This window comes from Panthera leo, chromosome D3 (assembly GCF_018350215.1).
Source record: "Panthera leo isolate Ple1 chromosome D3, P.leo_Ple1_pat1.1, whole genome shotgun sequence".
Lineage (NCBI taxonomy): Eukaryota > Metazoa > Chordata > Mammalia > Carnivora > Felidae > Panthera > Panthera leo.
In genome coordinates, this window is record NC_056690.1 from 20918804 (window position 1) to 20932221 (window position 13418).

Consider the following 13418-nt stretch of genomic DNA (forward strand, 5'->3'; position numbering starts at 1 on the left):
GTTCACTCCCGAATGCTTTGTTCTCTTTTTACGTGGTGGGTAGGACTCAGTCCATTGAGAGTCTGGCTCTTGGTTTGGCTCAGGTTGTGCTCTCACGGTTCGTGAGTTCAAGCCCCACATCAGGCTCTTCGCTGGAAGTCCGGAGCCTGCTTGAGATTTTCTCTCTCTCCCTCTCTTCCTGCCCCTCCCCCACTCTCAAAGTAAGTAAATAAAAACTTAAAAAAATAAATTTTGTTCTTTTCTATGCTGTCTTAATGGAATTGTTTTCTCAATATCCTTCTGGCTTCTTCATTGTTGGCATAGAGAAAACCACCTGATGATTACAGGGAATCACTACGTGAACTCCTGTAGGAGATACTAGATAGATTCAGGCTAGGGTTGATGATAGAGCCTGTTTCCGTATTTTGGAGGAGTAGGAACAAGTAATGAAGCAGGAGGGAGTATGAGAGGGAAGCTCTGCCTCCATGACCATGAAACGAGCGATCTCACAGGGTAGACTCTGAGCACAGGATGGGCTTAAGAACGAAGGAACCCATGCTGCCTCCTCTTTTTATGGGAGAAACAGAAAAGTATAAAGCTTTTTTTTAGTTGGAGAAATAATTCATTTATATGTTCCAGAACTTATGTAATTATTCATGAAACACATATTTTAAAAGCACCAAGTATTCTCTGATGGGTGCAGGTGAGGGAGTAGTATGAAGAGTCAGGGAGGAGCCGTCTCTGTGTTCTTGACTCAATGGTTCTGCCAGGACTGAGAGGAAGGCTCTCCAGCTCCCTGCTTCCTCAGCGTTGGCCCCGGGGAGAGGACACCAGACCCTCTGCTCACACAGCCCCTCTCTGCTAGTTGACCAGTTCTCACTCCCTCTTCCACCCTCCAGCATTTCCCTGAAGTCTTCACTGAACCCCATTTCCTCCTTCTTAAAGAAGGTCAATGACACCAAAAGAGAATCCCTGAAGCTTTAACATCTACCTCGGTCTGTTGGATTATTGGAAGTTGGACACAAAAGAAATGTACCCCCCTCCACTGATTTATGCCATCTTTCAAATTTACACCTGAATTGTGCAGATATTAACCTGTAAGTTTCTGACTATAAATTACTCCTCAATATATATATTTTTATTTTGTTGCTTACTATGCTCCATTACTGAAACATTTTCAATTACATTTGTACAATTTACAGTAACTTGGGTATTTATCTTCCTTAGTAAGAGCAAGAGATTAAAAAACTGTACAATTTTCAAATGCAAGAAGGTGCTTGAAATGTTTGTTACCATCTAAAATAACACATGGTAAAGGCATCAGTAGGATGTGACATGTGCACAGACAAAAGTTCAGGGATGTTGACCAGAGGATAATTCATATTGAGGGGTATTGGAACCACCTGAGTGAAACCCTAGGGGAGAAAGTTGCCAAGGGCCATCAGTCCTCTCCCATATGTGTGTCTGGCCCACCTCTGAGTTTCCCATGTGACGAAGGAACTGAATGAGGAAGCTTGGGAAGACACATGAACCTTAAACAGAACATTGGCTCCGTTAGGATAATGCATTTTTTTTCTATGGTGTAGTTGTTTATTTCCATACATCTATTCCATATATGTGCCCCTTCTGTTTCTGGTCTTGGACAAAGGCAGTTAGGAGAAGCAGACGGTGAAAACAGAAATAAGGAACAGATTATCAGGAGGCACATAGAGAAATGTGGTCCAGGGAAGGGCTCTACCTGTGGCAGGTGAATAAAAGGGGAAGATTATTCTGCAGAATCCCCAGTGAGGGTGGGATTTTTTTCCCTGTCCTCTGAGAATGACAAGTGTAATAACGTGGGGAGGAATAAATTACCCTGATGGGGAGGAGCTCAAATGTCTGAAGGTGCCCTGGAGAGGAGAGAAGGTGAAACAAGGAAGAGCAGGGGGAGAGAGGAGAATCTGAGGCAGAGAAAAAGGCCCCCATCTTCCCAGTTCATCGTGGGTTCCCCACTCAAAACCCCTGCCTCTCCACAGATGAGCTCTCTAAGGAACCTGAAGAATGTGGTGGAATGAATGGCTGAGGGTGTGAGGATGCTGGATGGACACAGAAAACCCGTGGGAAGAGTGATCCAGTCATAGCTCAGGCCATTCTCAGCTCGGAGAAGCCCCAGTGAGCTCAGGCACTGTCATCTGTCACCCACATTGTGTGCTCCAGTTTGAGGAAATGCACCTCTTACCTCCTCTCAGAATACCCCTCAGACCTTCTTCCCATCAGAAGAGCCCTGCCCCCCATGGGATCCCTGGTATTTGGTCATCTGGCCAGGGGCCTTAATAGTGCTGACATTTCTACTGCTGTGACTTCTGCCTCCAGAGTGAGAGCAGGTGGCAGTTCTGTAATCCCGCATGGAGTGAGGTGTCATCTCCTGCAGGTGAAGGCAGGGACTCCTCTCCAAGCTGTACTTGGGCAGCAGGCAGTAATCTGGCATAGATTGTGTGGTGCAAATTAACATAGGACCGTGTAGGAAACATGACAGCACAGCTTTGTGAGGGCGAATGGGGATACTGAGTCTTGCTCCCTCCTCCCCCTCAATCTTGAGAATAGAGTTATTCATGAAAATACAGTGCTGTCACTCCCCATGTACAGCCCCCACATCACTCTAGGCTGGGTGATGCTTCTAGTCACAGGGTGAGAGAAGACATGATCTCAACTCCGTGTGGACTGAAGGAGGACATTTATCATCCAGTTTCTCCATGGCATTAGAGGGGTCACAGTGTAGGAGAGTCACACATAGGTGGGGAGGGTCATGCTTGCCTGTACTGGAGCAGTCTCGGGGTCTTCCCACGTGGGAGGGGGGTGGGCATCAGTGTCCACTCTGGTGTCGAGCCACAGCGCCCTCTGGTGGCCAGAGCATCACAACATGTATGGAAACAACAGCTGGCCCTCTAAGTGGTGACCCGCTTCTGATAGCTTTTCCTACATCTCCAGTAGGAAGACTGGGTGTTGGAACCAGTGATTCCCCAGGTCTTCTCTCTGTGGGGTCCCCATAGCCTAGAGGAATTCCCAGTTGTCCTGCCTCATCTCTCACCTTACTCCTGCCACGTCTCCAGACATATCAGTGGTCCCTACTCTTACTAGGTTGTGGTTTTCACTCTCCATTGGGGGATTCCGCATGCTTGTCTCACAAATTCATGAATTATATTTTTGTTAAATATTCAAAAAATTATTATATTTGGGGTTTGTAGGACATTTACTACAGAATTCCTGATTAACACTTCTTAACTATAATTGACAACGCAGAATCATTTTGGTGAATAAATCTCCTGTGCCAGCTAAAAGTCCAAATTATCTCATGTTGTTACCCTGTTGTGATTTTATGTCCTGAACATGATAATTGTTGCCACATAGAGATGAAAAGTCTCTACTATCCTATTAGCGATACGGCAGAAATTCTCTAAGTGACATCTGCATGTGGGGCACCAATAGCTGGTGTTATCACATGATGCTGGCTTTTGTCACAAGCAAGTAAGACCTAGTGACAGCCCAGGCAGCACAAGCAGAGGGATTTGCCTCCCCTTCGCACTGACCTGGAGCTCAATGTGTGAGGTAACGCTGTCAACCCGTATCTGAGAGTATTGGCCATTTTCAGGTCCAGCATGAAGGCCACAATTTAGCAAATATCCCGAGCTCATCAAGGCATCTTTGGTCCTTCAGAAACACTTAGGATCCAAGAGCCCTCTGGTTACTTGAGACTGAGTAGAATCTCAGAAGTTGTTGGGAAAGTGCCCTTTCAGTGACAACAAAAGAACATTGTTTGTCATGAACTTTGGAAAATCTCTGCAAGTTCCACTCAAATTCACTATAAATCTAAAACTTCTCTTAATATTAAAGTCTATTCAATAAAAAAGAGAGTAAGAGCTCTGTGAAAATCATATAGCAAAGAAAAAAAAGAGGAACAATTTAAATTTCTAGCAGGCATGAGGAAATGAAAAAGACAAATAAGAAACCAACTTCCCATCATAATAAATGAAACAGTACAACAAAGAGATCATTGGAACACCTGGGTGTTTTAGTCACTTAAGTATCTGACTCTTGATCTCAGTTCAGGTCTTGATCTCAGGATTGTGAGTTCAAACCCCACACTGGGCTCTGTGCTGAGTGTGATGCTTACTTAAAAAAGGCAGGGGGGGTCACAGAAGAACTGTATCTAATTGGCACATCAAAATCTTGTTTGTAAATGACAGAGTAGTTCAAGCAACTATAAAGTTTTGAATGAAAATGGATAATGTATATACATACAAAATAAGAAATGACAAAAATGAAAAACAATCTTACTGTTAACACCTATTAATAATAGATAAAAAGGATAATTTCCTAGCAATATAAAAAAAATTCTACCAGAAAGCAATGGATAATCAGACCAATTTCTGAGGGAAAAAAGTGAAACATTATTGTGGAACTATTCTACAAAATGACATAAGATCCAGTTAGTTTCACAGAAAAAGCAAACAGGCCTTCTGAGATCAGGTGATTCCATTTCTTGGCTTCACATTATATATTTTTCAAAACATTGAAAAGCTAGGAAAATTAAATTTGGTAGAAAGCATGTATGATAGTAAAAACTACACTTGATAAATAAAATACAAAGAAAATTACAGACTAATATTATGAAATATTGATGTAAATATTCTAAATTAAATACCAACAAAGAGATTCCAGTATTACGTTAATATATGGATATACCAGGGTCATATGTGATTTATTCCAGATATACAGTTGGGTTCAATATTGATAGATCTTTTAATAGAGACATTATATTAATAGATGAGTAGATACAATTTTATTTCCTCAGTAGAATTTGGAGGAGACTTTACCAATCTAAAATGAATCTCTTATTTAAAAAAACACATAAATAGAAACAGTCAAATACATTTGCAGTATGGTGACACTTTCTTTCCCACACACATGTAGTTACTGTCACAGCCAGCACCTTAGCTAATGGGGTGCAGGGCAAGAATATTCCACAAGATCAGAAACAGGCAAATGTGACCTTTAACTCCATTATTACTCAGCCTCCTTCTGCAAGTATTAGACCATGCAATTAGACAAGAAAAATCACTTGCTAAATGGATCTTAGCATTGATGGGAGTGGACACGTAGTTCTTCCAAAAGAATCAAAGATACAATTCAGTGATAGATACTCCAGGGCTGGCGCAGCAGTGGCAGAAGAAATCTCTCCAAGGAGCACAAACAACACTGAGAACTAAAGAGAGGATGCCGCAGCTCTGGAATCTTCTAGACGTAGGTAAATGACCAAGGACTGAGATGCAGGATTCCTCAGCATTAGGGTGGGAATTGAGCACAGTTGGACCTGCCACCCAGAATCCATGAACTTCAGTGCAAAGAGATTCTGTCTCCCAACCTTATGGGAGAGATGGCATTTCTGTGTCCTTTGAGATCTTTTGTCTAGGAAGGGGCTGCTGTGAGTGACGTTGGGAACAGAAGGGAAGGAGAAGCCTTCACTCCCAGGTGATGCCCCCAGAGGGACCTGGGCCCATGGTGGCAGCAACAGGAGCAGCAGAAGCAGAAGCCTTAAGATGAGGCTGAGCAGGTGGTGGGGCCTCTGCTTCCCAGCAGATGACAAAGGTGTTTGACCTTAGTTCCCATGAGCCTGGGGCTCTGTGTGAGCCCTGAGATGCTGTCACAAGATGGTCAGTAAGGAGCAGCCTCGTCCTCAGTTCTCAGCCCAGTGATGGTCACAGAGCCAGAGTTGCTAGACATGGAGCCAGAGGACAGATCAGGGTCCCCAGAGGGTCTAATCATCACAATAGATGAAGATTTAGGGTCCCCTTCATGGGAGCTGTTAGTACCAGGACACATACAGTACACTGTGGGTGTGTCCTGACCCAGACATGGCTGGATTCTGTGTCCCTGGTTCTTCTCTGGCTCACCATGGACTCTGTCCCCTGGGCAGCCTTCCACTGACACCCAGGTATTTCAGCTGGATTTGAGAAGAATCACACAATCTACTGCTGCCAGAAACAGGCTTAGGGGGCAGAATTTCTAAAAAGTGATAAGATTTTGTGGATAAAGTACCCTGAGATGGCTCTCAGACCACAGTTCAGGCCAAACAAATAAAGGGAACAGTTGAGTCGGCTGAAAATTTGAGGCTGCTCACAGGAAGTCCATTGCTGTCGGGACAACAGGATTTTGTCTCACTTCCCCACAGGCCTGCAGCATTGTCTAATGACTCTGTCATCAAAGTATTGGCAGTAATAATCAGCCTCATCCTCAGGCTGGAGCCCAGTGATGGTCAGAGAGTGGGAGTTGCCAGACTTGGAGCCAGAAAATTGACTGGGGACCCCAGAAGGACGATTGTTGTTACCATAGATGAGGAGTTTGGGGGCCGCTCCTGGGAGTTGCTGGTACCAGTGTATAAATTCACCACCCCAAAAACTGGAGTCGCTGACAGTGCATGAAATAGTGACAGTCTGCCCCAGAGCCCCAGACACCAAGGGAGGCTGAGTCAGCACAGACTGGGCCCAGGATCCTGAAAGGGGGAGAGACACAGAGAACATGATGCCAGGGTCTAGAGGCAAGAGGAGGATGTGGGGCCCCACCTGTCCTCCCAGAACCCCTTCCCCTGTGCCCATATCCAGTCACCTGTGCAGTGAGTGAGGAGGGTGAAGAGGAAAGGGGACCAGGCCATGGTGGACACCATCACTGATCCTGCCTTCTGTGGCTCCCAGCTGAGCAGAACTCCCCTAATCTGTCCCTTCTTCATCCTCTGAGATAGGGAGGGCCCATCCATGCAAATGATACCCCAGGTCTCTGGACCCTCACTGGTCCTGGGTCCCTCTGTCTGAAGGTGTCACGGAGGTGGGCAGCGGAGGGGCTGTGTGGGGCCAGAGGGTGGAGAGGTTACAGCTGTGAGTCTTGAGCAAGACACAGGTAGTGCCAGGTGGTAAGTCCTAGCTCTGATCACCTTTGGCACCTCAGAAACATGCCCTGATTGCCCCCTGTGTCCAGGCTCAGACACACCACTGTGTGATGTGGTAACCAGAGCCAGACACAGTTCCTGCCTTCCCTCTGTCCACTGTCTCATACCTTAGGGCCAGTCCATGTGTCTCTTATACAAACTCTTCTTAGATCAGGATCAACTGCAGAGAAGTGATGGGTCCCCATGGACACATGACCCTTTCTGCACAAGATGCTAGGTCTTTCCTCTTATGTGATTGCTTCCAGGTTTCCAGAGCCCTCCTTCCTCTGAGATTCCCACAGCACTGTGGAGATCAGGAGCTCTTCTTTTCAGGTTGTTAGTAGAAGCCTTCATGTGCACTCCTAGAGGGGTTACACCCTGACAATCTTTGTTGTCTCTCAGTATTTCCATCAGGTTGAAACAGTTCTCCACACACTGTGGGCAGTGAATCCCTCCTAGGATCTGTTCTCCCAACACACAGACACAGTCTGCAGGAGCCCTGCCAGGTGAGGCTGTGTGTGGCACTGACCTCAGTGCCAAAGGATCCACTGTCTAAAAATTCCAGGTGGGATGGAGTGAAAGTAGCAGATACTCTGACAGAATGTATGTGTTAGTCACCACTTAGCCAACCATGCATATCAAATATGTGTATATTATTTTTATAGAATTTAACTCAAAATTGATTTAATCTCAATGTTCATATCATTGTGAATATGCAGGTACAGTCACTAATACACTTTTCCCACACCTGTGTATACGGCAGAAAGAACATGAATGGAAATTGTGATGAATAACATGGGTGGGACCACAATGGAAAGAATGTCTTCTTTTCTTGTTCCAGTAGGAATTCATGTACTTTTACTAAAATGGCTTGATTTCTTCTTATTTATTTATTTATTCTTTTTACTTATAAGTTTTGGATCCAGGGTCTGTTCCTCCAGGAAGGAAAGCCCACCACTTTGCCCAATGAAACCCCCTGAGGGGCCTGTTCCTGAGGACTTCACAGCCATCTCAGCGATGGAATTACCAAACCCAGAGCTTCCAGGATGGAGGGATTTGGGGTCAGACTCTTCTCTGGGGTAGGCAGAGCCCTAGTCCCTGTGCCTTGTGACCAGCATGTTCAGGATAAAGCAATTGTCCATTCAGCCATCCATGAGTAGAGGAATGAATTCCTGTTACCCAAGGTCATCTGCACCAGACATTTCTGTCAAAGGTCCCACATGTGAGTGGAGGAGAGGTGAAGGTAAGGGGGACTGTGTCCCTGAGGTCACAGGCACTGTGACCCTGGGTTGGAAGACTTTTCCCAGATGTCCAGCCTGACAGGAGGTGTCACTGGAGAGACTGAGTGAGTGACAACCAGCCCTGACAGCACAAGGAGGTTGCATCTTGTGTCCCAATGGGCCTTGACCTCCATGGGAACAGCACTGGGTCTGCTGTCCCAGAATCAGTGTATTGATCAGCTTCAGGCACTGACTGGAGTCCAGAAACTCCACCTGGGATTCCTGAGCACCAGCCTTGTCCCAGGAGAGCAGATGTTCAGAACACGTCCTGGTTGCCCTGTGACAGGACCCCAGTTACACTCAATGTCACCAGTTGTTTCCTGCAGATGCAGATTCTGCCTTTTGGAATTTGTGACACTGAGGACAGCTGAGTGAGCACAGGCCAACCCATACTTGTGGAGGAACAGACAAGCCCAGAACCTGCAGAGTCCAGAACGGTATTCACTCAGAGAGAGGAGAGAGCCGTGTGTGTGTGTGTGTGTGTGTGTCCCAAATGAGGCTAGGAGGCCCCCTGTCCCTCATATGGCATGTAAACACCCTGAGGAATGGTTCTCTGGAAAATCTACCCATGAAGCTGATTCTCTTTAATAACACCCAGGGTCCTGGACCCTGAATCTAAAGGTAAGCATGTTAAGATTTTTATGGCGAAAAGAATTATGTAGGCCAGGAAAACTCACTTGAGAACAGACCTGTTAATTCACTGAATCAGAAGTCCAGGTCTTGTTGAGTTGGGGGGGGTTTATCTCTGCAGACACAAGAGCGACAGCTCCGGGATCTTCAGGTGTCAGGAAGCATAGGGCAGGGTTCAGCACACAGCTCCTCCTTCCTGCCACCACAGCACAGCCAGCACCACAGTCCCCTGTGTCCCCAGGTGAGAACAGGGAATGAGAAGAACACAGTGCTGACATGTCTTGTGAAAACAAAACCACTACAACCTGGAACTTTATGTGCTGTAGAAAAAATGTTTCTGCACTGCATCTACTATACAGAGAATTCTTAGAAATCAGTATCTGGAGCATAAGAAAAACAATGACATATCTTAAAATATGCAGGTGATCCTTTGTCTGTGTATTCCTCCAAGGCCCCCCATGGGAGGGGCATCGGTTAATTCTGAAGTGGGTAAAAATCAATAAGTTCCATGTGCAAATGCCTGAAAGTTAGTTGAACATATCCTTTTTAGAAAAATGTAATAACTTTACTTTCATATTAAGAAGAATGACAAGGCATGTTGGGAACAAAAAATGGGGCCTGAGAGTGAGAGCAGGAAGGAGAATGTGAGGGGTTTCATGCAGCTCTATTTTCTGCTCATTCTCCTCCCTAGAGATGGACACTGGAGACTGCAAACTGCAGCAAGATCACTTCCAGTTTTCTCTAAATCCTAATGTGGATAGTGGATACGGAGGTCAGACCTGAAGAGCCAGAGGGAGAGATTGAAGTCTGAGGGACTCGGGGCAGAGGGGAGAAAAGGAGGGAGTGTGTGGGGGGTGTGGTCAGAGAGAGTGTATGATCTGGTCCAAGATTACATGTAGCTTGTTCAGAGAGAGGGGACTGTGTCTATGACCAGGGTCATTGTCAATATATCAGCTGTGGATGCATCAGTACTGACACAAGGTTACACTTTATGGAATAAGATAATGGAGCTGATGTGTGGATGAATGTTTGATGGGTGGCATGTTTAGTTTCAGACGCAGTATTTACTCCTGTTCATCTTCTCCAGACCCCAGGGGGATATGCAGTTGAGCTCTGATAGGTCATCTGTCCCTGTCTTCCTGGGATGCCCTGTGCTGTCTCACATTACATTCAAACATGCATGTCTCTCTTTCCCCAGTTTAATAACAGATCTTTCTGCAGAACAGTGCCGCCCAAATGTGTCTCCACATAAATTTCTCACTGAAAAGAGACTCAGAGATAAGGTCTGTGGGACCAAGACCTTTTGTCTCACTTCCTCATCTGCCTGTGTCACTGTGAGAAGCATAATTATGTCCAGTCAGACAGTAATAGTCTCGCCCTCAGGTTGCAGCCCAGAGATGCCCTGCATTGGCCAAGGCATCTTTGGATCCAGAGAAGCGGCTGGGGACCCCAGAGCCCTGATGCTTATTAGAGTCTGAGTAGTAGTACAGGAGATACTGAGGAGGGCTCCCGGGCTTCTGTTGGTACCAATTTATGTAGTAGCTGCCGACATTGAATCCACTGCTCAGGGTGCAGGTAAGTCTGACAGTTGCCCCCAGAGATGCAGAGAGGGAAGGAGGCTGGGTCAGCACAGACTGGGACAGGGAACCTGCAAACACAGACACTCATGGATGATGGATCAGGGACCAGGATAAAGTTTCCCAGGCTCTGATCCAGAGGGACTAATTTATTTGAGAAGTCTTCCCTGGGTCCCAGAGAACAGTCCCTACCTGTGCAGTGAGACAGGAGCAGAAGGAAGATAGGAATCTAAGCCATAGTGACACAGCCCCAAGTCCCCACAGTGGTCTGGGCTGCCCCAGGCCTCTTTTTCTCCTCCACCCTCTGTCACAGGAGGGGCTGTCCATGCAAATGAGCTCTATCCAGTGGCTGCCCAGCCCCTCCCTGACCCCTGGTCCTGGAGCTCAGCTTACACCACACATTCAGGAAGATGGAGGTTGGCTTCAGCCCTAAGGAGAGCCCTGGGGGGAACACCTGCTGAGACAACATAAAGGTCCCTGCTCAGGGGACTGTGCCAGGCCAGAGGGGACAGAGCTGCTGAATCCCCATCAGGAAGCTCTGGGAAGCTCCTTTGACTAAGTGGTCCTCATTGAGCAGCTGAGTAGGGACCACAGGGAAGTCCCACAACACACCTTTCTGGTATTAAGTGGAAAAATGAAAATATCCTAAGAGAACTCCTGTTGAAAAGAGATATAATACATAATTTCCTAAGAAGATTAAAAAATGGCTCTACTAGAAATAAATGGAGTAAATAGACCAATTTTAAAATGAAAGTGGAAAATGTTATTATCAACCACTTCCCCTGAAGGCAGAAGATATAGACATTTTCACAGGAAACATCTAACAAAACTTCAGAACAGATGGTTCCACTTTATTTACTTCATATTTTTCCATAATATCTAGAAGGATGGATTATTTCTTAGTTGTTTAAAAAAGGCTGTAACACTGGAATACTACTTGGCAATGAGAAAGAATGAAATCTGGCCTTTTGTAGCAACATGGATGGAACTGGAGAGTGTTATGTTAAGTGAAATAAGTCAGGCAGAGAAAGACAGATACCATATGTTTTCACTCATATGTGGATCCCGCAAAACTCAACAGAAGACTGGCTGGGAGGAGAAGGGGGGGAAAAAGTTACAGGGAGGGAAGGAGGCAAACCATAAGAGACTCTTAAATACGGAGAATAAACTGAGGGTTGATGGGGAGTAGGGGGGAGGGGAAAGTGGGTGATGGGCATTGAGGAGGGCACCTGTTGGGATGAGCACTGGGTGTTGTATGGAAACCAATTTGACAATAAATTTCATATTAAAAAAATAAATTAAATAAACAAATAAATAAAAAGGCTGTAACAAAAATAAACAAAAGAGCTATAACAGTGATAAATCCACCTTCCAAATAAATTTCATGAAATGGAAAATTACAGACCAATAACATTAAATATTGTTATAAATATTATAAATAAAATATTAAAAGATATTGTCATTGTAATAGGTCAACTTATAAGATATCAGAAAGCTTATTGTATATAAGTTTGGCTTAAACTCACCTTTCATGAATAATTGAGATAAAAGGCTTATGTAGTTCCCCTATTAGCGTTATCGGAAATTACTAACCACCCTATCTCGCTTCTGTGACCTTGCCTGCTTGCTAAATAGATAACTTAGGATGCAAAACGCTCCCCCACCCCTTCTACCAAGATCTGGCCCAGGCAAGACCAACATGTAAAAAGTCATGTACTCGCTGCCCCACGGCATCTTAGGTGTCTAACTATGATTGGTTATTTTAAACCCTCTTAGGGCAAAGACCTTTAAATTGATAGGTTCCTGCCAAAACTAACGTCTGTGTGTCACAGTATAATCGGCCACCATGAAATGTTGTAAATTGTAATTGGTTAATTCTGAATAATGACGTATTCTGACTTGCTAAAATCCCTATAAACTCACTGCTACCTTTGTTCGGGGCCATTCTCTGCACTTTTCTCCTTAAGATCAGGAGATCAGGTTTGGCCCAGCCGTGAATAAAATCTTGCCTTGCTTCTATTCAGCATCTGGTGGTTTTTTTTGACATCACCCTGTTTCAGTCATACCATAATAATAAATTGACACACCATTACCAGTGTGACTAATTCCAAAGGTATAAGTCAGGTTCCATATTGAGAAATATTTTAATATTCCACACCATATTATTATATCAAAAGATACGCTCTATTGTCCCAACTGGTCTTGAAAGAGCCCTTGAGAAAATTTAACACTAAATCTTAATAAAAACCACAGAAAAATTCAAACAGATACATTTATAATGTGGTAATACACACTCTGTGTCTCATACTTGTGATGTAGTCCTGAGGTCAGCATCTGAGTTCATGGAGTAGTGAACAGGATCATTCCCACAAAGTTCAGGAAGAGGCAAAGGTGATCATTACTTCTGTTATCATTCAACATTACTCTACAAGTATTAGAAAATGCAATTAAAAGAAGTAAAATCAATGGTTTTGAGTTATCTTTAAGGGGAAAGAACAAGTGGTCATACTTAAGATCCAAATGGATATTGTAGCCTCAGATAGGTCAGTCAGGGAGGAAGTTAATGCAGAGATCTCCCCAATGAGTGATTAATCATTAAATGTGCCTAGTACTGGTGACACTTAGTGACAGAGGCATGACAAGTGGAACAAGGGCAGCAGAGAAGAGGTCTTGGCCCACTTGCCCTGGGGTGAAGAGTACTATGGAAGGTGTGAAGAGGAGCCCCCAGATCCAAAGTGATCATCTGCCTCCCACTCAGGCTGCATCTAAGTGATGTCAATCATCACATTTATGGGGCTTCTGTCTCACATTTCTGAGACTTGCAGGGAAAAAATTGTGGACCTTTGTTGGTGTAACCAGTACACTGAGACATGGGTTGTGAGCCTTGTGCCACTGCATCTGTTTCTTGATGCATTAAGGAGACGGCAGATCCTGTGTTACCTCAGGATCTCCTTCTCCTAAAATCTGGCAAAGAATCACTACATAACAGACTGA

General features: G+C 44.9%; 2 gene segments (V, D, J or C); both read right to left on the reverse strand.

Moving 5' to 3' along the window:
• Positions 1-4545: 4545 nt before the first annotated feature.
• Positions 4546-6679, reverse strand: LOC122204044. The segment is given in 3 exon segments: positions 4546-4594; positions 6211-6508; positions 6622-6679. Coding segments are annotated over 3 exon segments (405 nt in total).
• A 3547-nt stretch (positions 6680-10226) lies between these two features.
• Positions 10227-10662, reverse strand: LOC122204051. The segment is given in 2 exon segments: positions 10227-10495; positions 10617-10662. Coding segments are annotated over 2 exon segments (315 nt in total).
• Positions 10663-13418: the final 2756 nt, after the last annotated feature.